The sequence below is a fragment of the Heteronotia binoei genome, chromosome 13 (genome assembly GCF_032191835.1).
Source record: "Heteronotia binoei isolate CCM8104 ecotype False Entrance Well chromosome 13, APGP_CSIRO_Hbin_v1, whole genome shotgun sequence".
NCBI classification, from domain to species: Eukaryota; Metazoa; Chordata; class Lepidosauria; order Squamata; family Gekkonidae; genus Heteronotia; species Heteronotia binoei.
The window spans coordinates 4,472,167-4,498,236 of NC_083235.1; the positions used below are offsets into that span (position 1 = coordinate 4,472,167).

Consider the following 26,070-nt stretch of genomic DNA (forward strand, 5'->3'; position numbering starts at 1 on the left):
CTTTTTAAGGTTTAATGAGCTTCTAACATGAGTAAAAGGAAGAAGACACAAATGTCAGGTACGGCAATATACTCACGATATTCCTGTGCATAAGATCTTCTATTCAGATTTACGTGCAAACTCCATTCAACACCTGATTGGAATGTATGAGTATATCCTTCTAGCTTTATCAGTAAGGAAATGAGAGTGTAAAGGTCAAAGTGAGAGACGCCAGCCTCCAGGCAGGACCTGGAGATCCCCCGGAATCACACCTCATCTCTAGGCTACATTGGGTTGCCAATCCCCAGACGGAGGCCGGGGGGGGGGGGTTCCCTTGGCTTGGAGGTCTTCCCCCTGCTTCAGGGTCATCAGAAAGCAGGGAGGGGGGATGTCTACTGGGCACTCCATTATTCCCTATGGAGACCAATTCCCATAGGGTATAATAGAGAATTGATTTGTGGGTATCTGGGGCTCTGGTGGGGCTGTTTTTGAGGTAGACACACCAAATTTGCAGCATAGCATCCAGTGCCTCTTCTCAAAACACCTACTAAGTTTCAAAAATATTGGACCAGGCGGTCCAATTCTATGAGCCCCAGAAGAAGGTGCTCCTATCCTTATTTCTAATGCAGGGAAGGCATTTAAAAGATGCGTGCCCCCCCTTAAATATGATGTCCAGAACTCCCTTTGGAGTTCAGTTATGCTCATCACACCCTTGCTCCTGGTTCCACTCCAGTGTCTCCTGGCTCCATCCACAAAGTCTCCCAGCTCCACCCCCAAAGTCCCCAGATATTTCTTGAATTGGACTTGGCAACCCTGAGGCTACAGCAGTCAGTTTCCCTGGAGAAAACTGATGCTTCAGAGGGTGGACTCTGCGGCATTCTACTAGGCATTCTATTAGATCCATTTTGGGGGAATACCTGGAGATTTTGGGGGTGGAGCCTGAAAAGGGGCAGGTTTGGGGTGGGGAGGAACTTCAATGGAGTATTAGTGCCATAGAGCCCGCTTCCCAAAGTGGCTATATTCTCCAGGAGAACTGATCTCTGTCATAGGGTTGCCAATCCCCAGGTGGGGGCAGGGGATCCCCCGGTTTGGAGGTCCTCCCCCCGCTTCAGGGTCGTCAGAAAGCGGGGGGAGGGGAGGGAAATGTCTTCTGGGAACTCTATTATTCCCTGTGGAGATTTATTCCCAAAGAAAATCATGGAGAATTCACCCACGGGTATCTGGGGCTCTGGGGGGGCTGTTTTTTGGGGTAGAGGCACCAAATTTTCCCTATAGCATCCAGTGCCCCTCCCCAAAATACCCCCCAAGTTTCAAAAAGATTGGACCAGGGGGTCCAATTTTGTGAGCCCCAAAAGAAGGTGCCCCTATCCTTCATGATTTCCTATGGAAGGAAGGAATTGAAAAGGTGTGCCGTCCCTTTAAATGTGATGGCCAGAACTGCCTTTGGAGTTCAATTATGCTTGTCAGAGCCTTGATCTTGGCTCCACCCCTAATGTATCCTGGCTCCACCCCCAAAATCTCCTGGCTCCACCCCCAAAGTCCCCAGATATTTCTTGAATTGGACTTGGGAACCCTACTCTGTCGTCTGGAGATCAGTTGTAATAGTGAGAGATTTCTGGCCACCACCTAGAATGTGGCCATCTTACATTATATCCACTGAGGTCCCTGTCCTTCTCAGCCTCCCCCCCCCCAAAAAAAAAAATCTCCAGGAGTTTCCCAAACTGGATCTGATAACCCCATGCCCCCACTACCTGTCAGTGACCAAGGGGAATCTACCCCTAGGGCAGGGGTGGCCAAACTTGCTTAACATAAGAGCCACACAGAATAAACATCCGATGTTTGAGAGCTGGAAAGAAGGTAGATGGGGGAGGGAGAAGTGGAAAGAAACCAACTTTAACTTCAAGTGCATTTTCAGGCTTGGAAAATTAATTTAAAGAGAGAAATGCCTTTTCCAAGATTGGGGGGGCACTTCAGGAGCCACACAATAGGTGTGAAGGAGCCACACGTGGTTCCTGAGCTGCAGTTAGGCCACCCCTGGCCTAGGTAAACAAGCAAACCAGCACTTCAATCTTTGCCCATCTTACTTTGAAACAATGACAACGTCTAGTATTTTGATTTTGTTGAGCTGATATTATAACTACTTGAAGAAGTTTCTCATTCTTACAGTATATCCCAGGGGTGGCCAAACTTGCTTAATGTTAGAGCCACGTGGAATAAACGTCAGATGTTCAAGAGCTGAAGACATGAATGTCAGATGTTTGAAAAAACAGGCAGGCAGGAAAATAGATGAGAAAGATGTGGAAAGATAGCAACTTTAACTGTAAATGTATTCTCCAAGAACTATAACTTTTATCGCCTGCCCAAGATAGTCAGCTTCCAGGAAAGATGTGGAGGAGGACTTAGCAAAAAATCACCCACTTCTGCAAATTAAAATGTCATTTGATTGGTGGAACTGCTCTTATACAGGTAGAATGGCAGTTGAGCACGTGGGCAGTAAAATATTAAAATATGAAACTCCTTAAAGGCATGAGATGTTTTCACAGATGTTCCGTGTAATGGCAGCCTAGGGTTTTGCTACCATGTGCATAAGCCTTCCTCCTCCCTTTCTGCTTGGCCAGCTAATTAGAAAATTCTACTGCAAACCATCATATGAAATTGTGTCTAGGCCAGAAAAACATTTCAGTAATTCCAGAGCCCCTTGGCACAGTGTCAAACGCGCTTATTTCTGAACCACATTTTACTAAACAGCTCTCCCTCATTATTTACAACCCAGAGGGCACATAGCGAAAACATCTGGCCCTGGGATGTTTATACTAGAGGCTGGCCGCTGGTACCTCCAAGCCGCCTCCCGCCCCCCCCCCTTTCACACAGACAACTCCACAGAGAAGTGTGAGAAGGTTTGATGTTTTCAATAGCCTAGGATTCCTTAGTAGTAAAATAGATAGTTGCTTAGTAACTTTTGAGCCCGTGACTCAAGTATGCATCTGTGATGGAAGCTTTGATGACATCCTATATAGCAACTGTATAACTGTTTATACCCCATTACTCCCAAGGCTTGTATCCTTGGCAAAGCTCCTGAGTTTCTTACAATAAACCTATCTTTTGATTCAAAACAAAAGGACTCTGTTATAATAATAATAATACATTTTATTTGTATCCCACCCTCCCCGCCGAAGCAGGCTCAGGGCGGCTCACAACATGTAAATCGATATACAACAAAACATTCATACAATTCAATAAATAATACATTAATAAAACCATCATTTAAAACCAACATTGCTATTAAAAATTAACATTTATGGTGCTACATCTCAAACCTTCAGTAAATTTAGTGGCGGAAACGTCAACAGCGGATCTAACTTAACTCCATATTTAGACGAAGGCCATCTTAAAAAGAGTGGTCTTGCAGGCCCTGCGGAATTGATCAAGACTCCGCAGGGTCCGCACTTCATCCGGAAGTTGATTCCACCAGTGTGGAGCTACCAACGAAAAGGCCCGTTCTCGTGTGGTCTTCAGTTTGGCCTCCTTCGGCCCAGGGATTGTCAACCAGTTTTTTCCCGCTGACCTCAGTACTCTCTCGACCATATAGGACTTTAAAGGTAATAACCAGCACTTTGTAACGAACCCGATATACAACTGGCAGCCAGTGCAGCTCACGCAGCCCTGGCTGTATGTGCTCCCACTTCAGGAGCCCTAATAACAGCCTAGCTGCCGCGTTCTGCACCAGCTGCAGCTTCCGGGTTCGGCACAAAGGCAGCCCCATGTAGAGGGCATTACAGTAATCCAGTCTTGAGGTGACTGTTGCATGGATCACTGTTGCTGCCATGATGCTCCAGGAAGGGGGCCAACTGCTTCGCCCGTCTCAGATGAAAAAACGCGGATTTGGCAGTGGCCGCTATTTGGGCCTCCATTAACAATGAGGGCTCCATTAGAACCCCCAAGCTCTTGACTCTGTGGGCCGCTTTCAGTGACACACTGTCAAAAACTGGGAGGGGGATTTCTCTTCCTGGAGTGCCACGACTCAAGCAAAGGACCTCTGTCTTCGTTGGATTCGGTTTCAACCTACTCAGCCTGAGCCAACCTGCCACGGCTTGCAAAGCTAGGTCCAGATTTTGTGGGGCGCAGTCAGGCTGACTGTCCATTAGTCGATAGAGCTGGGTGTCATCTGCATATTGATGACACCCAAGCCCATACCTCCGGGCAATCTGGGCAAGGGGGCGCATGTAGATGTTAAATAACATCGGAGAGAGGACTGCCCCTTGTGGCACCCCACAATCTAGTGAGTGCCTCTGGGACAGCTCTCCCCCAATTGCCACCCTTTGTCCCCTTCCATCAAGGAAGGAGGAAAGCCACTGTAAGGCCAGCCCCCTAATCCCTGCATCGGCAAGCCGGCGGGTCAGTAACTGATGGTCGACCGTGTCCAACGCAGCCGACAGATCTAACAACATCAGCACCGCCACGCCACCTCGGTCCAGATGCCACTGGAGGTCATCTACCAAAGCAACCAGCACTGTCTCCGTCCCATGACCCGGGCGGAAGCCGGACTGGTAAGGATCTAAGATGGAAGCGTCATCCAGAAAACCCTGCAACTGTAACACTACTGCCCTCTCAATAATTTCACCCAAAAATGGTAAATTTGACACCGGTCGATAATTTGCCAATTTGGCCGGATCTGCTGTACTCTTTTTCAAGAGAGGGCGGACCATAGCCTCTTTAAGAGGTGTTGGAAAATGCCCCTCTTAAAGGGATCTATTTATGATGTCCCGTATAGGATATCTAAGTTCCCTCTGGCAAGATTTAATCAGCCAAGAGGGACATGGGTCCAGATATGCCCTATATGGTCAAGGACCTGCCTACCTGAGGGACCGTCTTTCCCCATACGAGCCCCAGAGAGCACTGAGGTCAGCAGGGAAGAACAAGCTGACTTTCCCTGGGCCAAAGGAGGCGAAATTGCAGAATACCCGCGCACAGGCCTTCTCCATTGCAGCTCCATGCCTATGGAACCAGCTCCCAGGAGAGGTGCGGGCCCTGCGGAGTCTTGACCAATTCCGCAGGGCCTGCAAGACCATCCTTTTTAGGTTGGCCTCTGCGGACCGCTGATTAAGGATCGCTGAACTGATGGATCCACTTAAGTGACTTCTGCCTCAGTGATCTTCGCCATTATGCTGACAGAATAGCACCAGGAATACCACTGCCACTGTTAAATTATGTTAAACGTGAATTAGAATGGTTTTAAGATAATGTTGGTTTTAAAAGTTTTTGTATAACTATTGTATGAATGTGTTGTTAGCCGCCCTGAGCCTGCCTAGGCGGGGAGGGTGGGATATAAATAAAATTTTATTATTATTATTATTATTAGATCACAAGTTGTAGGGCGTACAGTAGAGAGAATTCCATCAACTTCCCCCAGGCTAAGTGCGTCAAAGTGGGAAATATCGGCGCTTGACATTTTGGGAGTAGTTCCACCTGGGGACTTAACCGAAGTGGAAACTTTCTACCATGATGGCGGAGAGAGCTCCAGATAATGGAGAGGCCCCCGACAACCCAGAACCGCCGGTTGGTGAGGATCAAGGACCCGACACAGTCCCGTGACATTGCTTTCACAGTGTTTTCATGGCAGACTTTTAACGTGGTGGTTTGCCATTGCCTTCCCCAGTCCTCTACGCTTTCTTGTTATGGTCAGGAGGTCAAAATTGCTCAAACTTAGCTGCTGATAGCTTTCAAAGCACAAGTAATATTTACTATACTCCTTTTGCATAAAACTTCTCTGGTTTCATTGGTTTATGTGGATTCTTTCCTCTTAAAAGAAGAAAACCAGGAGCTCAGCATTTCCAAAGCAAAGAAAACCCACAAGAGGAAGAGCCATAAAGCAAGAGACTCTGATTTAGAAAAGCCAGCAGACGCTTCTGACTCTAATGACATCCTTTCAAAAGCTACTGTGGCTGAAGCAGTTCAAGAATGTCGAGAACACAGCCTGGACAATACAGAGATGGAAATTTTGCCTACACATCTGGATTCAAGGTAACAAGATGCCTTCCAGAGTAATATATGAAATTAGGAAAACATAGGGTTGCCAATCCCCAGGTGGGGTCAGGGGATCCCCCAGTTTGGAGACCCTCCTCCCACTTCAGGGTCATCAAGAAGTGTGTGGGGGGGGAGGGAAATGTCTGCTGGGCACTCCATTATTCTCTATGGAGATCAATTCCCTTGGGTATAATGGAGATCTGTGGATATCTGGGGCTCTAGGGGGGTTGTTTGTTTGAGTTAGAGGAATCAAATTTGCAGCATAGCATCCAGTGCCTCTCCTTAAAACACCCCCTAAGTTTCAAAAGGATTGGGCCAGGGGGTCCAATTCTATGAGCCCCCAAAGAAGGTGCCCCTATCCTTCATTATTTCCGGTGGAGGGAAGGCATTTAAAAGGTGTGTGGTTCCTTTAAATGTGATGGTCAGAAATCCTTTTGGAGTTCCATTATGCTTGTCCCAACCTTGCTCCTGCCTCCACCCCCAATGTCTCCTGGCTCCACCCCCAAGGTACTCAGATATTTCTTGAATTGGACCTAGCAATGCTGTTATAGACATGATACGCCAAACTGTTCAGAAAATGGTATTCCATAAGTAGAGAACAATGGAGTATATTGTCCTTATTTCTTTGCCTGCAATGCATTACACTTCTGTCAAAGGTTATTAATATATGTATGTGTGTTAAGTCCTGTCCAATTAGGGTTGCCAGCCTCCAGGCGGGGCCTGGAGATCTCCTGCTTTTCCAACTGATCTCCAGCTGGCATTTTCTTCCCTGGAGAAAATGGCTTCTTTGAAGGGTGGGTTCTATGGCACTGTACCTTGCTGAGGCCCCTCCCCTCCCCAAACCCCACCCTCTCTCAGATCCACCCCCAAAGTCTCCAGGTATTTTCCAGGACAGACATGGCAATCCTATGTCAAGTTGTTTCCAAACGGTATGAATTAATGACCTCCAAAATGTCCTATTGTTAGCAACCTTGCTTAGATCTTGGAAACAGAGGGCTGCAGCTTTTTGGATAGAATCCATCTCAGGCGGGGTCTTCAACTTTTCCTAGCATGATTGTCTTTTCCAGTGACTCGGCAGATGGATTGTATCTAAAACCCTGTGATTTGTCTTTTTCGTGGTCTGTGGTAGCCATAAAACTCTCCTCCAACACAACAAAATATGTGTCCACCTTTTCACAAGCAAAGATTTATCTCTGGGATCAGATGCTTAACTCTTGTTAAACACTGCAGATGCTGACCTCTAGGTCACTAATTTGCAACTCAACCATTTCTCAAATGCCATGCATCACAAAACCTATTTACTTGACTGTAGATTGGTCTGGAAACACTAAAGAACAGTCAATAGCCACGTGTCTACAGCAGTTGTCAACAACTCTTGTTAACAAACTGCTAAATTCAGGGGTTTCTCACAAGCCTTTCAGAGGGAAATAAGAGAGTAAAAACAACATGGTCATGAAGGAACAATAACAAAAATAATTACAGCGAGAAGTTTGCCGCCTGTGGAAGAGAGGTTATCACAAAGTGTGAATTCTCTGCTGTCTAACTGCAATAAAAGCAGCCCCTCCCATGGCACAGAGTGTTAAGGCTGCAGCACTGCAGTCCTAAGCTCTGCTCATGACCTGAGTTCGATCCCCGGCGGAAACTGGGTTTTCAGGTAGCTAGCTCGAGGTTGACTCAGCCTTCCATCCCTCCGAGGTCGGTAAAATGAGTCCCCAGCTTGCTGGGGGGAAAATGTAGACAACTGGGGAAGGCAATGGCAAACCACCCCGTAAAAAGTCTGCCGTGAAAACGTTGTAAAAGCAACATCACCCCAGAGTCGGTAACAACTGGTGCTTGCACAGGGGACCTTTCCTTTCCTTTCCTTTCCTTTCCTTTCCTTTCCTTTCCTTTCCTTTCCTTTCCTTTCCTTTCCTTTCCTTTCCTTTCCTTTCCTTTCCTTTCCTTTCCTAGGGTTTGCTATGCTGATACAGATACCAGTAGATTAAATTTTGGCTTTTATAGCCATCAGCGTCCTGTGAGCCAGTTACATTGGGGTTTGGAGAATTTTCATTACACATTTCCTAACTTAAAACTTTGCATTACTAATCATGTTTATGCAACGCATTACATACCTTTTCCTCCTTTCAATCTCCTCTACCTTCCCTCCCCCACAACAGACACCCTGTGAGGTAGGTGGGGCTGAGAGAGCGCTTACAGCAGCTGCCCTTTCAAGGCCAACTCCTACAAGAGCTATGGCTGACCCAAGGCCATTCCAGCAGGTGCAAGTGGTGAAGTGGGGAATCAAACCCAGTTCTCGCAGATAAGAGAGCTCTGGCTGACCCAAGGCCATTCCAGCAGGTGCAAGTGGAGGAGTGGGGAATCAAACCCGGTTCTCCCAGATAAGAGAGCTCTGGCTGACCCAAGGCCATTCCAGCAGGTGCAAGTGGAGGAGTGGGGAATCAAACCCGGTTCTCCCAGATAAGAGAGCTATGGCTGACCCAAGGCCATTCCAGCAGGTGCAAGTGGTGAAGTGGGGAATCAAACCCAGTTCTCCCAGATAAAAGTCTGCACACTTAACCACTACACCAAACTGGCTCTCCCTTACCAGTTTAGCAGGAAGGAAGGAAAGGAAGAAGGGAGGGGGAGAGGGGGAAAGAAAGCAATTTAAAATGCGTTCTCCAAACCATCAGCTGGCATTGCTTGGAGAAGTGATTTAAAGAGACAAATGCCTTCTCCTGTCAAGCCTGACTATTTTAGCAAAGGGTGGGGGAGCAAATGTCAAACCCATGCTCTGGTTCATCTCCATTATTTACAACCCATCCTCCACGTCCTCCCTGTCATCTGGCCAAGGATGTTTATATTACTGGGAATGGCATGCTATGTCTGAAGAACCTACTCCTTAAAATTCACAGGCCTGTTATCAGTTCACGTGTTAGTGACAGAATGCTTTTGTAGAGTCAAAGAGAGTTACTGCTGTACCCTTTGAACTATAGATTTGAAAGAAGCGCTTTTTTGTAACGGTTTATGATACCCGATATAGCACGATGTAACCTCCGGTATCTCAGTCTTTCCAAGGACCATGTTCCTTGGGCACCTTCAAGTTCTTAAATAAACTAGTCTATTTGAAATAAAACAAAGGACTTCATTATTGGGAATATCGGGGCTTGACATTTTGGAAAGACTCCCACCGGGGGACTTAAACTAAATTGGAAGACTTTTTAACGCTATGACGGAGAAAGTCCCTGATGACGGAGAAGCCCCCACCCAGCCAGGCACTCCGGCAGATGAGGAGTCGAATACCTGAGAGATCCCGAGGCCCCCTCCGTGGGACGTACTGGACGCATGGAGGTAAGTCAGGAAAGGGTCACCGCTGTACTTCCAGCGCTTATTCATCACCTCAAAAGACTGGGGTCCTTGCAGGTCAACAACCCTGATGGATGCCAGGCCTGATCGCAGAGAAGCAATCCTGGAACTACTACCCCTGCATATTCGACCAGGGGAAGAGGAAAACCCAGGGACTTCCGAGACAAGCGGGGGTGATGGCAGAGAGGATTGAGGAACAGACCCGATCCCCGAAGAGGAGGAGGAGGATCAGAACCCCGACCCCCGGGACTTCCTCTAGCTGATGCAATTCCAGATGGTGGAGATGGCTCAGAATCTCCGCAAAGAAATGCGGACAAATAACGCATTCATGATCCAAGAGGTGAGGAGGCAACTTGACCAAGCTCTAAACCCTCCGGCACCAGCAGGAGAGCAACTGGCCCGCCGCAGCTTCCACCCCCGCTGCCGCCTAACTATGGGAGGGGCCAAAAACTGACGGCTATCTTCGATGGGGACCCCGAAGAAGTAGAGTACTTCACCATTCAGGCGAATAGCTTCATGTACTACTGAGGCAAGTTTAGTCGGGTGGACCACCAAAGTTCCAAACTGAAAGGAGTGGCTAAGCGGTGGTATGTGAGCCTGCACAGGACCCGCAGCCCCGAACTAGATACGGTGGCGGCGTTCCTAGGGGTGATCCTAATACAATATGAAGACCCCCCCCCTCCAGGAGACCAGAGCACTAACGGCTCTCTGAGACATGGAAAAGGGTTCCCGATCAGTGAGGGAATACGTGGCTGACTTTCGGGCCAATGCCGCGAAAGTAAAGGGGGTGGCATGAGCAAATGAAAATTGAGCAATTCCAGAGAGGCCTGAACACAAGTGTCCTGGATCGAGCCCTCAAACAGGGACAACCTACAACCCTGATAGGATGGGTCCAATTAGCAGGGGAAGTCAAAACTAATTTGAAACAAGTGGCTCTCCAGCGTCAACAGCAGCAAGGGGGAAAGGGGGGACATGTGTCTCAGTCTGGGGCAAAGGCTGAAGAAGGCATCCGTTGGGACGGGGGAACCAAAAACCCCTAACCTGTGCTGATGTTTCCGATGCAGAGACCCAAACCACCTAGCTGTTAATTGCCTGGAGAGATCTCGAGGCCCCCCCTTACTCTGAAGCCCAGCGCTCCCAAAGCAAAGAAACCAGATGTGTGTCCAAGGGAACTGGCTAAAGGCAACGTGGCTACCCCAACTCCTTGGGAGGAGGAGATCATCTTGGTGACTGAATCGGGCGAAGAGTCCTGGGGAGAAGAACTGGTGGAAAACGAGAGCGACCTGCACTAAGCAGCGCCAAGCAGCAGGTCAGGGAACTAACGGTGCCATTACAGGTGAGAGTAACGGGAACTTTATTTTTTACACCTTTGACTCTAATGAACCCCAACCTCATGCGAGAGCCTTACTAGACTCGGGGTGCCTGAGAGACATTATCACCCCAAAATTGCTGGAGGCCCTAGGTCTCCAAACAAGCCCTTTACACAACCCCATTCAGCTCAAACAGATGAATGGGACTATAATGAAAGGAGAACCGTGGTCGGGATAGTAGACCACTGGGACATGGAGATTTTTGTAATAGCCCCCTCCTCTTTTTTCGATGTAATGTTAGGGGTAGTTTGGTTAGCCAAACACGAACCAAACATTAAGTGGGGAGATCAAATCATAGATTTCAAAGAACATGTGTGTAAGACCCACACATGGAGGGGGACTTGGGCCCTGAACCACCACCCCTATGTCTCACTATAGAGGAGGTGGGGTCGATCCCCTGGGAATACTGTCAGAACTTGAAGAACTTCAAACGAAACTCATTACTTTGTTTCAAAAGTATAAGACGTTTATTGAGAACTGTGTTCAGGGAAAGCACAAGTTGACTCTGATAATGGGTTCAGCTATCGATACATTCTTTATGCAGTTGTAACAGAAACAATAAAACCATTTCTCACACTCTGGGAGACAGTTGTCTGTTCCCAGGGTCCCTTATCTCCATGGAGGAGGAAGGAGCCCTGCTGTGATGCTTTGGCAGGCTAGCTTCAAAGGACACCTGCAGATGTTTTCCAGAGGCTATCTGTCACCCTTCAGTGGTTACAGTTTGTTTGAAATGCAAAGCATTTGGTTAGTAGGCCTGACTACAAGGACATAGGATTAGTAGGCAGTTTACAATATGGAGTCGGTTAGGCTAATGTTCTCAAGCTCAGCATACATAACAGATACAAGTTCTGACAAATACAGAGACTTGAAGGCGGTGTTCAGTGAGGAGGAAGCCAACGAACTCCCCCCCCCCCCCCAGAGACACTGATTGTGCAATAGAATTATTACCCGGGCAAGGTCTACCCAAAGCAAAAATCTACTCCATGGAGTGGGCAGAGAAAACTGAACTCCGGAAGTTCCAAGACAAGAACTTAGAGCATGGGTTCATATGCCCAGCCACAGCACCCCATGCTGCACCAGTACTGTTTTGAAAAAAAGAAGGATGGGGGGCTAAGGCTTTGCACGGATTTTCACAGGATAAATGCGATTTCAGTCTCGAACGCGTACCCCATTCCCCTCATAAAGGACCTCCTAAGTACAGTATCATAGGGGGAAATATTTACTAAGTTGGATCTGAGAGATGCGTACTTCCAAGTCTGCATAAAAGAAGGGGACGAGTGGAAAACGGCATTCAACACCCCCATGGGGCAGTTCGAATATTTCGTAATGCCGTTTGGATTACAAGGAGCGCCCGGAGTGTTTATGAACTTTATAAACGAGGTGCTCCAGAAGTACCTATACCAAGGGGTGGTGGTGTACCTGGATGATATCATAATCTATTTGGAAGACCTTCCCACGCACATCAAGTTGGTATGAGTGGTATTGGAAACCTTGTATGAACATAAGCTATTTGCCAAACTGTCGAAGTGCGAGTTTCACAAGATGGAACTCGACTACCCAGGATACAGAGTATCGGGGAAGGGGTTAGCAATGAACCCATCCAAAATACAGGAAGTGCTAGCCTGGGAACCCCCCCAAGCACGCAAGAAACTGCATTCCTTTATTGGATTTTCGAACTTTTACCGTAATTTTATTCAAGGGTTCACTCACATCATACTGCCCCTAATAGACCTACTAAAAACAAAAGGAAAGGGGCCAGAGGCAAAACGGCCCGGAGCAAAACTAGTCTGGACAGACAAAAGCCAGGAAGCTTTTGGCCGTCTAAAAAGACTGTTCACTAGTCGACCGATCCTCATCCATCAAAATGAATTAAAACAATTTGTGGTGCAATGCGACGCCAGTGATGTCGCTGTGGGGGGAATTTTAATGCAACCTGACGAGGGGGAAGTCCTCAGACCCTGTGGATGCATCTCGAAAAAATTCTCCCCCGAACAAAGAAATTGGTCCATGTGGGATAAGGAGGCATTTGCTGTAAAATTCGCACTAGAGACTTGAAGATCTTGGTTGGAGGGGGCCCGAGTTCCATTCGAGATTTGGACTAACCACAAAAACTTAGAGGCACTAACAGGCTGCTGAAAACTTACAGAAAAACAAATCAGAGGGGTGGGTTTTTTTGCCAAATTTGATTTTGAATTAAACACATCCCTGGGTCAAAAAACTTCTTAGCGGACACCTTCCTCAGGACAACAGCCAAAAGGAGGAAGTAATTGACTCTTTGATTTCCCCCTCACACCTGGGTGGGCCATAGCCACCAGGTCTCAAAAACTCTGCCAAGCAACTGAAGAGCAATGGGGGGGGGGCAAGACTTAAAGCTGAGGCGGAAAAGAAAAGGGACAGTAGACCGGAGGGGGTGAAAAAGGGTGAAGGAGGATTTTGATACAAAGATGATAAATTGTACGTGCCGGAGAGCATGCGCAAAGAGGTATTACAAGTTTGCCATGACAATAAAACGGCTGGGCATTTTGGCTACGTGAAAATCCTGCACCTAACAAATAGACAATTCTGGTGACCCTTTATGAAAAAGGACATTTCCAAATATGTAGCCTCGTGCCCAATTTGCATCATGGCAAAAAAGGGGGGGGAAACCACCCGGATTCCTGCAACAATTAGAATGCGACACCAGACCCTGGTGAATGGTATAGCTAGACTTCATTGTCGAATTACCCCCCTCCCAGGGAAAAACCATAATCCTGGTAATAGTTGACACCTTCTCAAAGCAAGCGCACTTTGTCCCGTACTCAAAGTTGCCCACAGCCAAAAGGCTGGCACATCTATTCTTCCAACATGTCATAAGATTACATTCATTTCCCAATAAGGTAATTAGTGACAGAGGATCTCAGTTCATTGCCAATTTATGGCAGGAGTTCTGCAAACTAGCCCACATTGAGCAAGGGAATATCAGGGCTTGACATCTCCAAGCCCAGCCAAGCCCAGCCAAAGGCAGAGGGGCTTCGAGAGCCACACAGAATGTAGGAAAGAGCCACAGTTTGGCCACCTCTGGTCTATCCCATGTTGAGTCTTCCTTTTTTCCCCCCTACTGGCTCCAATTTTTCCTAGCATTATCGCCTTTTCTAGTGACTCTTGGCCATGCTGGCTGGGGCTGATGGACGTTGTAGGCAAAAGCATCTGGAGAGCTACCGTTGGCCACCCCTGTTTTATAACATGACCCAAGACTACAGATTATTATTGTTATTATTTACTAAATTTCTATACCCATAGCTAAAGCTGGGCGGTATACAACTATATAAAACAATAAAATAAAATGTATAAAGACATTAAGAATGAAAGATTTTGTCACATTCTCCGGGTGCAGGCAGGCAGGAGTCCAAAGCCAGTCCAAGGTGAAAGTCCAGTAAGACAAGCAGAAGCCAGGTCATCGATGCAGAATCACAAACCGGAATCAGAAGTCAATGTCCAAAAGCCAAAAGGTCAGGGTGCCAAGGAAATCAAGCAGGCCAGAATCAGGAAGGAGTGTGGATGCAAGCCAGAGAATAGACTTGTTGCTTCCACAAGGTTACCAGGTCCTGGGTGGGAGCTATATGGGAGTCTCAATCAGCCTGCTCCCTGGGTGGCAGCGACTCTGCTAGAACTCAGGGCTGAGAGATCTGAAGCCTCGGCGTGCCTCATGTCTTCACTCTGAAAGTTCTTTCCGGAGTCTGCTTCGAACTCTTGAGATGGGAGGAGGAGGAGAGCTTGGAGGAGATCGATCGTCAACAGCTGACACTGGTGCCTGGAGAGTGACTGATGGGCCAGCTGCTGTTTGTTCAGCTGAGGAACTGGCTGGCAACTTTTCCAGGTCTGTTAACCCTTCCAGCTCTTCCTTGTCAGAGCTCATGACAGATTACATCAAATACATAAAAACATTAATAGACAGAAAAACCAGTAAAAAAAAAACAGTTGACAGGGCACTTGATTAATCATGCTAGGCCCCTGAGTAATCCTCTTTTAAAGACTTTGTCAAGATGGCTGTCTTGACCTGGAGCTGGAAAGCAGGGCTGGATTAACAATTAGGCCAAGTGGGCACTGTGGCCTATGGGCCCCCACGCCTTTAGGGGCCCCAAGCAGGCTCCTCCCCCCTTTCCCCACAGCTTACATCCCTCCCAGCCTGCACCCATAGCCAGCAACTGAGCCGCTCTTTGCTCGACTGGCCTGGTGGGGCTGCTGATGGCGTCGTCTCCAAGTTTGCCTCGCTCAACTTCTACCCCTACAGCTTCGTTAAAGGGGCTTTTGAGAAGGGGCCTTCGGGCTGCAGCGGGGGCTGTGGACGGGCGCTCCGACTCTGAGGTTATTTGCAAGGGGGCCCCCAAGATTTTGACTGCCTAAGGGCCTGCACAGGTAGGGCCAGTGCGTGGGAGTAGGCAAAGTAGGCCTTCACCTAGGGCGCCACTTGGTCTAGGGGGCACCACTGGGTGCCCCCTCCCTGATGCCTGACTCTGGCTCCTGACCACTGTCCCCTTGTCCTCGCCCATCACCCAGCTGCCCTCAACAAAGCCAAGCCACCCCCCCTCTCCTCACCCCGATGTGTGACTTGGCCTCCCACCTCATCCTATCCTGTCACCCTCCTTCATAACATGGCCGCCAAGCACTTATTCTCACAATTTTTTTTGATAGCATCGCATTTTTTTTGAAAAATCAGTAAATTAAAAATGTGAAAGGTTTCAAGCTTAGCACTCTTCAATTTCCCTATATTTTTTAATAATTGTGGGGGGCACTGGTGGGTGATTCGCCTAGGGCAGGGGTAGGGAACGTTGGCTCTCCAGATGTTTTTTGCCTACAAGTCCCATCAGCCCCAGCCATTGGCCATGCTGGCTGGGGCTGATGGGAGTTGTAGGCAAAAAGCATCTGGAGAGCCAACGTTCCCTACCCCTGGCCTAGGGCGCTAGAAAGCTTAGCTCCGGCCCTGTGCACAGGGTTTAATCTGGCACTGCTGGAAAGATGGCAGATTTGGTGACGTTTGGCCCTAGTTGGGCTGGAATTAAATTAAAACAAATGGTAACCATATAAACTAAGAATCTGTTAAACATCTTCATTATGCTTTATGCTAATTTGCTGCTCACCTTCTACCTATATATGTATGGACTGGTAATAGGCTTCCCAACCCTCCTGCCCTGGCGGGGGACCCCAGGATTTCCACACTCTTCCCTCGCTCCCCAAAAAAACGGAAGTGGGGGGGAAACAGCACCGGGGAGCATGGCGAGCCGCCCCATCCTGGAGCGGGTGAGGCCGCCGCACCGCCGCCTCCCCGCCCACCGCAGCTGCTCCTCCGAGATGGGCCCAGGCTGAGCCCATCTCGGAGGAGCAGCCAAGAGGTGGCAGCAGCGCAGGCAAAACCAGGGGAGGGCGGAGGCAGGCCAGGAGCATGGCGAGCCGCGAATCCAGGTCCTTCTAGGACCCGGACTCGCGGCTCGCCACGCCCCCGGCCCGCCTCCACCCCCCCTCCGATTCCACCCCAGAGGCAAAGCGGAGCGGGCGAGGCCGCCGCGCCACCTCTTCTCTGCTCACCGTGGCTGCTCCTCCGAGATGGGCTCAGGGTGAGCCCATCTCAGAGGAGCAGCCACGGCGAGCGGAGAAGAGGCGGCAGCAGCGCAGCGGCGTCGCCCGCTCCGAGACGGGGCGGCTGGCCACGCTCCCCGGCGCCGTTTCCCCCTCCCCCTAGCTCCACCCCAGTGTCTCCTGGCTCCACCCCCAAAGTCTCCTGGCTCCACCCCCAAAGTCCCCAGATATTTCTGGGATTGGACTTGGCAACCCTAACTGGTAATTTCTGTTTCATTGTATCTGGAAAAGTGTGGATGGGTGTGAAAGCCTATACCTTGAATAAAACTTTGTTGGTCTTAAAGGTTCCACCAGACACAAATTTTATTCTATGACCAAAGTACGACATCCTCAGTTTAGTCACTTTCGCTTCTAGAGAGAGCTTAGGCGCTGCAACAAACATAAGCAAAACATGTTACAGATCAACAGATTTTTGTATCAACATATCATGGGCAAAGAGACTACTGTTGCTGTTTTGCCCTGAATCTTTTACAGATATACAGAAAGACGCTGCAGAATTTCCCCTAGAGTTATAAAAATAAAGAGACACCTTAAAAATAAAAGATTTAATATGGCACAAGTTTTGGGGGGACTGCAGATTACTTTATATCCTCAATTTGCAGGTGTAAATCTGCATAGAGGAAAAATAATTAAGAGTGAGGTTAAAACGGTGAGAACAAATGTTAGGAAGACGTTTCTATATGAAGCAGAGTTGGCCCTGATCGGTATTTGGATGTCCAGGGTTGCTACGCAGAGGCAAGCAATGGCAAACCACCTCTGTTCGTCTCTTGCCCTGACCCAGATGGCCCAGGCTACCCCTATCTTGTTGTATTTCAGAAACTAAGCGGGGTTGGACCTGGTTAAGGCCTGTATGGAAAGCCACCAAGGAAGTCACGGTTGCTATGGGTTGAAATTACGTAAATCAAAAGTGTTTCTGGCTCAGCATTAGGAAGAACTTCCTGACCATTAGAGCGATTCCTCGCTGGAACAGGCTTCCTTGGAAGGTGGTGGGCTCTCCTTCCTTGGAGGTTTTTCAACAGAGGCTAGATGGCCATCTGACAGCAATGAAGATCCTGTGAATTTAGGGGGAGGTGTTTGTGAGTTTAGAGTGGTTCCTCAGTGGAACAGGCTTCCTCCTTGGGAGGTGGTGAGCTCTCCTTCCTTGGAGGTTTTTAAACAGAGGCTAGATGGCCATCTGACAGCAATGAAGATGCTGTGAATTTAGGGGGAGGTGTTTGTGAATTTAGAGTGGTTCCTCAGTGGAACAGGCTTCCTCCTTGGGAGGTGGTGGGCTCTCCTTCCTTGGAGGTTTTTCAACAGAGGCTAGATGGCCATCTGACAGCAAGGAAGATCCTGTGAATTTAGGGGGAGGTGTTTGTGAGTTTAGAGTGGTTTCTCAGTGGAACAGGCTTCCTCCTTGGGAGGTGGTGGGCTCTCCTTCCTTGGAGGTTTTTCAACAGAGGCTAGATAGCCATCTGACAGCAATGAAGATCCTGTGAATTTAGGGGGAGGCGTTTGTGAGTTTAGAGTGGTTCCTCAGTGGAACAGGCTTCCTCCTTGGGAGGTGGTGGGCTCTCCTTCCTTGGAGGTTTTTAAACAGAGGCTAGATGGCCATCTGACAGCAAGGAAGATCCTGTGAATTTAGGGGGAGGTGTTTGTGAGTTTAGAGTGGTTCCTCAGTGGAACAGGCTTCCTCCTTGGGAGGTGGTGGGCTCTCCTTCCTTGGAGGTTTTTCAACAGAGGCTAGATGGCCACCTGACAGCAAGGAAGATCCTGTGAATTTAGGGGGAGGCGTTTGTGAGTTTAGAGTGGTTCCTCAGTGGAACAGGCTTCCTCCTTGGGAGGTGGTGGGCTCTCCTTCCTTGGAGGTTTTTCAACAGAGGCTAGATGGCCATCTGACAGCAATGAAGATCCTGTGAATTTAGGGGGAGGCGTTTGTGAGTTTAGAGTGGTTCCTCAGTGGAACAGGCTTCCTCCTTGGGAGGTGGTGGGCTCTCCTTCCTTGGAGGTTTTTAAACAGAGGCTAGATGGCCACCTGACAGCAAGGAAGATCCTGTGAATTTAGGGGGAGGTGTTTGTGATTTTCCTGCATTGTGCAGGGGGTTGGACTAGATGACCCTTGAGGTACCTTCCAGCTCTAGGATTCTAGAATTCTATGCAGAGGCAAGCAAAGGCAGACCACTTCTGAACATCTCTTGCGTTGAAAACCCTATGGGGTTGCCGTAAATGAGCATCGACGTGACTTCACTTTCCAACACTGCTGTTTTAGACTAAGAGTCATTGATGGGCTGCAGCTAATGGCTATAGGTGACATCCTGGTGTTCTTTCACTTTCTCTTCTGGGCTTGTTATACACTTGGCTGCTTCTAACTCAGTGGCTCCCAACCTTTTTTGGCACCAGGGACCAGTTTTGTGGAAGACAATTTTTCCACGGACCGGTGGGGTGGGCGGCACTGCGGGTTTTGCTGCCCCCTTGCCCATGCCCCATCCCTGCTCCCCATGGTGGGTTATTTAAATCGGGGGAGACTAGGGCTGCTTCTGTCACCTCGTTGCTAGGTGGCCAGATGGCAGAAGGGATCAATGTGCCTCCCCCTCCCATTGAAAGACCCCCATAGATCAGCTGATAGGTGGAGGGTCTATAAATGAGGTGTAGGCAAAGGTCATAGCAGTGCTGCCCCTTCCGCCCACCTGGGACCAGTGTTCCCTCTTAAGTTGAGTTAGTGTGAGCGAGCTCACAGTTTTTTAACCTCCAGCTCACACATTTTTGTCTTAGCTCAGGAAAAATGGCCCCAGAGCACAATTAATGCAGTCGTTCACAGCTTTCATGCCAGTAGCTCACAGCTTCAATACCAGTAGCTCACAAAGTAGAATTTTTGCTCACAGGACTGCAGCTTAGAGGGAACATTGCCTGGGACCCACCCTTGGAGTGAGGTCACAGCACCTTCTTCATCCACCTGGGTGGTGCGGTGCCTCTGTCTCGTGGCCCAGTTGCTAACAGGCCACTGACTGGTATTGGTTCAGGGGCTGGGGACCCCTGTTCTAACTAACAATCCAATCTCGTTACACTGTTTTCTTACTCCATTGGGTAGATATTATAGTTTGTAAGAAAATCTGGCGTGAATCCCTGTCTGACAGCCTAGAATTAGAGTTGCTAATTTGTGGATCCCAAACCAGATTATTTTTTCCCCCTTACCAGTTTAGCGGAAGAGAGCAAAGAGGCTTCCTCTGAAAGAAAAGGATGTGTTAAGAGCTTTGTGCCTCCCTCTCAAGTAAGCATTTTCTGAACTTTCATATGAAATTTTGACATTAACCTGAATTGTCCTCCTGTTCTCTGCCAGTCAGAGCCCCGTGGTGCAGAGTGGTAAAGCTGCAGTACTGCAGTCCTAAGCTGTGCTCATGACCTGAGAGGAGAGCCAGTTTGGTGTAGTGGTGAAGTGTGCGGACTCTTATCTGGGAGAACCGGGTTTGATTCCCCACTCCTCCACTTGCAGCTGCTGGAATGGCCTTGAGTCAGCCATAGCTCTGGCAGAGGTTGTCTTTGAAAGGACAGCTGCTGTGAGAGCCCTCTCCAGCCCCACCCACCTCACAGGGTGTCTGTTGTGGGGGAGGAAGGTAAAGGAGATTGTGAGCCGCTCTGAGACTCTTCGGAGTGGAGGGAGGGATATAAATCCAATATCTTCTTCTTCTTCTGGTGGAAGCTGGGTTCAGGTAGCCGGCTCCAGGTTGACTCAGCCTTCCATCCTTCCAAGGTCGGTAAAACGAGTATCTGGCTTTCTGGGGGTAAAGGGTACATGACTGGGGAAAGGCAATGGTGAACCACCCCGCAACAAAAAGTGTGCCAAGAAAATATCATGATGTGACATAACCCCTTGAGACAATAATGACCTGAGTTCGATCCCAACAGAAGCTGGGTTCAGATAGCCAGCTCAAGGCTGACTCAGTCTTCCATCCTTCTGAGGTTGGTCAAATGATCCAGCAGGGCTCTTCTGATGTTCTTCTCAGGGGAAGGCCTCGGCCTCTCTTCCCTGTTGTTGGCCCTCCAGAGGAACTGGCTGGCCACTCTGTGAGACAGGAGGCTGGACTAGATGGACTCTCACTGGTCTGATCCAGCAGGGCTCTTCTGATGTTTTTCTCAGGGGAAGGCCTCGGCCTCTCTGCTCTGTTGTTGGCCCTCCAGAGGAACTAGCTGGCCACTGTGTGAGATAGGAGGCTGGACTAGATGGACTCTCACTGGTCTGACCCAGCAGGACTCTTCTGATGTTCTTCTCAGGGGAAGGCCTCGGCCTCTCTGCCCTGTTGTTGGCCCTTCAGAGGAACTGGGTGGCCACTGTGTGAGACAGGAGGCTGGACTAGATGAACTCTCCCTGGTCTGATCTAGCAGGGCTCTTCTGCTGTTCTTATGAAGGCCTCGGCCTCTTTGCCCTGTTGTTGGCCCTCCAGAGGAACTGGGTGGCCACTGTGTGAGGCAGGAGGCTGGACTAGATGGACCCTCCCTGGTCTGATCCAGCAGGGCTCTTCTGATGTTCTTCTCAGGGGAAGGCCTCGGCCTCTCTGCCCTGTTGTTGGCCCTTCAGAGGAACTGGGTGGCCCCTGTGTGAGGAAGGAGGCTGGACTAGAGGGACCCTCACTTGTCGGACCCAGCAGGGCTTTTCTGATGGGTCTCATGAAGGCCTCGGCCTCTTTGCCCTGTTGTTGGCCCTCCAGATGAACTGATTGGCCGCTGTGTGAGGCAGGAGGCTGGACTAGATGGACCCTCCCTGGCCTGATCCAGCAGGGCTCTTCTGATGTTCTTCTCAGGGGAAGGCCTCGGCCTCTCTGCCCTGTTGTTGGCCCTCCAGAGGAACTGGTTGGCCCCTGTGTGAGACAGGAGGCTGGACTAGATGGACCCTCCCTGGTCTGATCCAGCAGGGCTCTTCTGATGTTCTTCTTAGGAGAAGGCCTCGGCCTCTCTGCCCTGTTGTTGGCCCTCCAGAGGAACTGGCTGGCCACTGTGTGAGACAGGAGACTGGACTAGATGGAGCCTCTCTGGTCTGACCCAGCAGGGCTCTTCTGATGTTCTTCTCAGGGGAAGGCCTCGGCCTCTCTGCCCTGTTGTTGGCCCTCCAGATGAACTGGTTGGCCGCTGTGTGAGAAAGGATGCTGGATTAGATGGACCACAAGAATGATCCAGTAGATCTCTTCTTATGTTCTTATGTTTTTCACAGCAATATTAACCTCGGTCAGTTTCTGTGTTGAATCATCAGGAGTTTAGAGCAGCAGGTCAATATATATGTTGTTCCTGAGCCAGATAAATTCATCCAATTAGTAATCTTCCTGTTCAATAATGGAAGTAGTTGATGGAGAATATCAGATTTTTGAAAATCAAATTCTTATTGTTGGTTGCAGGGTGGGAAGTTGGTACCCATGTTTGCAAAGACAAAAAATAAAGTTCCTGAAAGATGTGAAGGAAATGATGGTAGTTCTTCAGCAATTCAGATGAAACAGGTAAGAAAGTTAGTTTTGTAAGCAGCAACAAGCAGCCCTGTTTGTTCGTATAATCTATCTAGATGTCTCTCTTTAGTCGGATATGGGAACAATACATCCTAAACAAAAATTTACAGTGTATTTTATGTTGTACTAGCAGTTAAAAACAAACATTTGTGTTGCTGTTGTTCACTTAAATAATGAAACTCAGTGCTCTCTTTTTTTGTGCTTATATGATTCATTAACTGAGTAAACACTTAATCTCTTGGAAGGTTATTCCAGTTTGTCTCATCGAAGCTCTTTAGCAGTTTTGTAGAGCTTCTTAATGTTTGGTCACTCAGGACCTGTATTTCATTTAGCACCATTTTGTTTTGGATTGGCATTATGTTACTTGACCAGTTGAAATTCTTACTAACGAGGGTAAGTGATCCGCTTCATGAAAAGTTTCTCAAGGCTTCAAAGAAATCCTACAGAGAGAGAGCGAGAGAGCTGTGATCACCTGGGTAGTAATGGAGATCAATATTTGACAAAAGTTGATTCTTCGCTTCTCCTCATGATGGTTTTGTAGCAGTTGTTGGCATTCATTTAAGGCTCCAAATCTCTTAGATCTTAACAGGAGCGGTCCCTTCGGGATGCCAGCCTCCAGGTGGGGTCTGGGGACCCCCCCAGAGTTACAGCTCATATCCAGACTGGAGAGTAGGGTTGCCACGTCCGATTCAAGAAATATCTGGGGACTTTGGGGGTGGAGCCAGGAGCAAGGTTTTGACAAGCATAATGGAACTCCAAAGGGAGTTCTGGCCCTCACATTGAATTTTGAAAGAGACTGCGCACCAAATGCCTTCCTTCCATTGGAAATAATGAAGGATAGGAGCACCTTGTTTTGGGGCTCATAGAATTGGACCCCCTGGTCCAATTATTTTGAAACTTGGAAAGTGTTTGGAGGCGAGGCATTGGATGCTATGCTGCAAATATGGTGCCTCTACTCCAAACAACAGCCCCCCCAGAGCCCCAGATACCCACAGATCAATTCTCCATTATTCCCTATGGGAATCAGTCTCCATAGGGAATAATGGAGTGCCCAGCAGACATTTCCCTCCCCCCCGCTTTCTGATGACCCTGAAGCGGGGGGGGGGAGATCTCCAAACCGGGGGATCCCCTGCCCCCACCTGGGGATTGGCAACCCTATTACAGAGATCAATTCCCCTGGCTGCTTTGGAGGGTAGACTTTATGGCATTGTCCCCCAGTGGGGTCCATATCCTCCCTAGGCTCCATCTCCAAATCTCCAGGAGAGCCAGTTTGGTGTGGTGGTTAAGTGCGCGGACTCTTATCTGGGAGAACCGGGTTTGATTCCCCACTCCTCCACTTGCACCTGCTAGCATGGTCTTGGGTCAGCCATAGCTCTGGCAGAGGTTGTCCTTGAAAGGGCAGCTGCTGTGAGAGCCCTCTCCAGCCCCACCCACCTCACAGGGAGTCTGTTGTGGGGGAGGAAGGTAAAGGAGATTGTGAGCCGCTCTGAGACTCTTCAGAGTGGAGGGCGGGATATAAATCCAATATCTTCATCTACCTCACAGGGTGCCTGTTGTGGGGGAGGAAGGGAAAGGAGATTGTGAGCCGCTCTGAGACTCTTCGAAGTGGAGGGCGGGATATAAATCCAATATCTTCATCTACCTCACAGGGTGTCTGTTGTGGGGGAGGAAGGGAAAGGAGATTGTGAGCCGCTCTGAGACTCTTCGGAGTGGAGGGTGGGATATAAATCCAATATCTTCTTCTTCTTCTTCTTCTTCTTCTTCTTCTTCTTCTTCTTCTTCTTCTTCTTCTTCTTCTTCTTCTTCTTCTTCTTCTTCTTCTTCTTCTTCTTCTTTTCCAACCTGGACCTGGCAACTGTACTCCTCACATCCCCTGCTGGTGGCCAAAAGGGACTTTGCAATGCTAGAGCCAGTTTGGTGTAGTGGTGAAGTGCGCAGACTCTTATCTGGGAGAATCGGGTTTGATTCCCCACTCCTCCACCTGCAGCTGCTGGAATGGCCTTGGGTCAGCCATAGCTCTGGCAGAGGTTGTCCTTGAAAGGGCAGCTTCTGTCAGAGCTCTCAGCCTCACCCACCTCACAGGGTTTGATTCCCCACTCCTCCACTTACAGCTGCTGGAATGGTCTTGGGTCAGCCATAGCTCTGGCAGAGGTTGTCCTTGAAAGGGCAGCTGCTGTGAGAGCCCTCTCAGTCCCACCCACCTCACAGGGTGTCTGATGTGGGGGAGGAAGATAAAGGAGATTGTGAGCTGCTCTGAGACTCTGAGATTCAGGGTGGAGGGCAGAATATAAATCTAATGTCCTCGCAGTCTTCTACTCTACTGTTCCAATTTTTATGAAAGTCTGGCTTGAATATTTTTTTTAAATAAAGATAACTTTTATTGAAACTTTATCATAGTTTACAAACCAACAAAGTAACACCCCCCCCTAAATAAATAGATAAATAAATAAATAAAAATCCTAAGCAAAACATAGTAGCTTTTCATTCGAGATAAACGATATACAACATAGGCCTATCCACAGTACATTAATATAATTCAAGATCAGCATATTTGAGTGGAATTTTACAGTCTTCAGGACAAGTAGAATTAACATTTCAATATTTTTTAAAGGTTTAGGTTATTTTTTTAAAGGTTTGATTTATGTCCTGCCCTCCCCTCTGAAGGTGGCTCACAGTTTACAATTAAACAGCAATAAAACATCGAGTTAAACATTAAGTTAAAAACCATTACGTTAAAAACAATTCAGGTGCTCATTTCAATACAATTTAAAGATGGCATTCAGTGGTCTTAAACATATGGTATGTAAACATATGTGTTATGATCTTGATCCATTTTCAAATTTTATGCAAAAAAGACAGACAGACAGACAGACAGATGATAGAAGTAACCATGGATTTGGACTTAGATGCCCATTTCCCCAAATTTATTCAAAATGGCTACAACAAATTAAAGAGTTCCGGAATGTGCCTCCCACGGTTCAGTGTTTCTGGCGGTCCATCACTGTCTGGTAGAAGAGGTTGGTCTGGTCAGTTTTGCTGAAGCAGACATAAAATGGTAAATGTCTACTACTGTCTTTTGTATTCCTTATCCTTTCTCACTTCAGATTGTGCTAGAGTCCTCTGAAGCAGAATGTATGGTTAGAAACGCACCGCGGGACACAGCAGGGAAAGCTTTCCAAAGCACTGCGGCTCTTTCAGAATCTCTAGAGTTGATAGATTTACCAGCGACAAACAAGGAAGATACTGGAGATCAAGGGATTCTTCATTGTGAGGAAACACTAGATACAAAAATTCAAAACCAGGACAGGATCATAAGCATAAATAATGGTGATGCCATACCAAGATTCATGGATTCCCAGCTAGAAGTAGCACAGAAACCAACAAATATTTCAGCACCATGTGCTACAGCAGGGAAAGCTTTCCAAAGCACTGTGGCTCCTTCAGAATCTGTAGAGTTGATGGATTTACCAGTGACAAAAAAGGAAGATCTTAGAGATCAAGGGATTCTTCATTGTGAGGAAACACCAGACGTAAAAATTCAAAACCAGGACAGGATCATAAACATAAATAGTGGTGATGCCGTACCAGGATTCATGGATTCCCAGCTAGAAGAAGCACAGAAACCAACCAATATACTAGCCAACATCTCTGAAAAGCAGATGATGAAAAGCAAGAAACGGGTTTCCTTTTTTCTGTGCACATCAGATAACAAAGATATCGAAAGTCTCGAAGAGAGGGCACTCTCAGGGTCTTCTGGCCATGTTAAAAATAGTCAAAATGAAGATGCTCTAGAAGGTCCAACTCTGCAATCTGCCAATGGGACAAAAAATAAATGTGAGAAATTAGTACCTATAATAAAAAAATCAAAATTTGATACTTGTGACCCGAGACCCAATGAGATAAGCGAAACATTGTCCGAGAGAGATGCAGACCAACAGACGGATGAAAAAGAAAAACCTGTAATGTGTGAGGAAAACAAACTTGCTTGTGTAGAGGGCTGTTTCTCTTCTACAGAAATTTCACAGCTGGACAGAGCGGTACTAAGGAGTGAATCTAGCAGAGAAAATTCTGGATCAGAAGCCCAGGGGTCTCTCCTTTCAGGAGACAAAGGATCCAGTACAAGTGCACCAAACAGCCCTGATACTGTGGCCCAAAGGTGTTCAGTGCTCCAAGATCCCAATTCTGTGGGTCTAGATTTTCTGCTTGACAGTCAGCTACAAGACGTCTTTGAAAGTGACAGCCTTGATCATCTATCACACAAGGTAATTCAATAG

The 26,070-nt window shown here is 48.1% G+C and overlaps 1 protein-coding gene across 1 annotated transcript; it reads left to right on the forward strand.

The window, feature by feature from the left end:
* Positions 1 to 26,070, forward strand: LOC132581292 (uncharacterized). Its single transcript, XM_060252477.1, has 5 exons — positions 1 to 58; positions 5,790 to 6,000; positions 19,503 to 19,575; positions 21,692 to 21,790; positions 24,901 to 26,070. The coding sequence occupies exons 1-5, from the start codon at positions 28 to 30 to the stop codon at positions 26,068 to 26,070; spliced, it is 1,584 nt and encodes a 527-aa protein (XP_060108460.1). The 5' UTR covers positions 1 to 27.

Coding starts and splice junctions, on each gene's coding strand:
- LOC132581292 (XM_060252477.1), top strand. CDS start 28: ATGAGTAAAAGGAAGAAGACACAAATGTCAG. Junction 59..5,789: donor GAAGAAGACACAAATGTCAG/GTACGGCAATAT, acceptor TCTTAAAAGAAG/AAAACCAGGAGCTCAGCATT. Junction 19,576..21,691: donor GCTTTGTGCCTCCCTCTCAA/GTAAGCATTTTC, acceptor TGTTGGTTGCAG/GGTGGGAAGTTGGTACCCAT.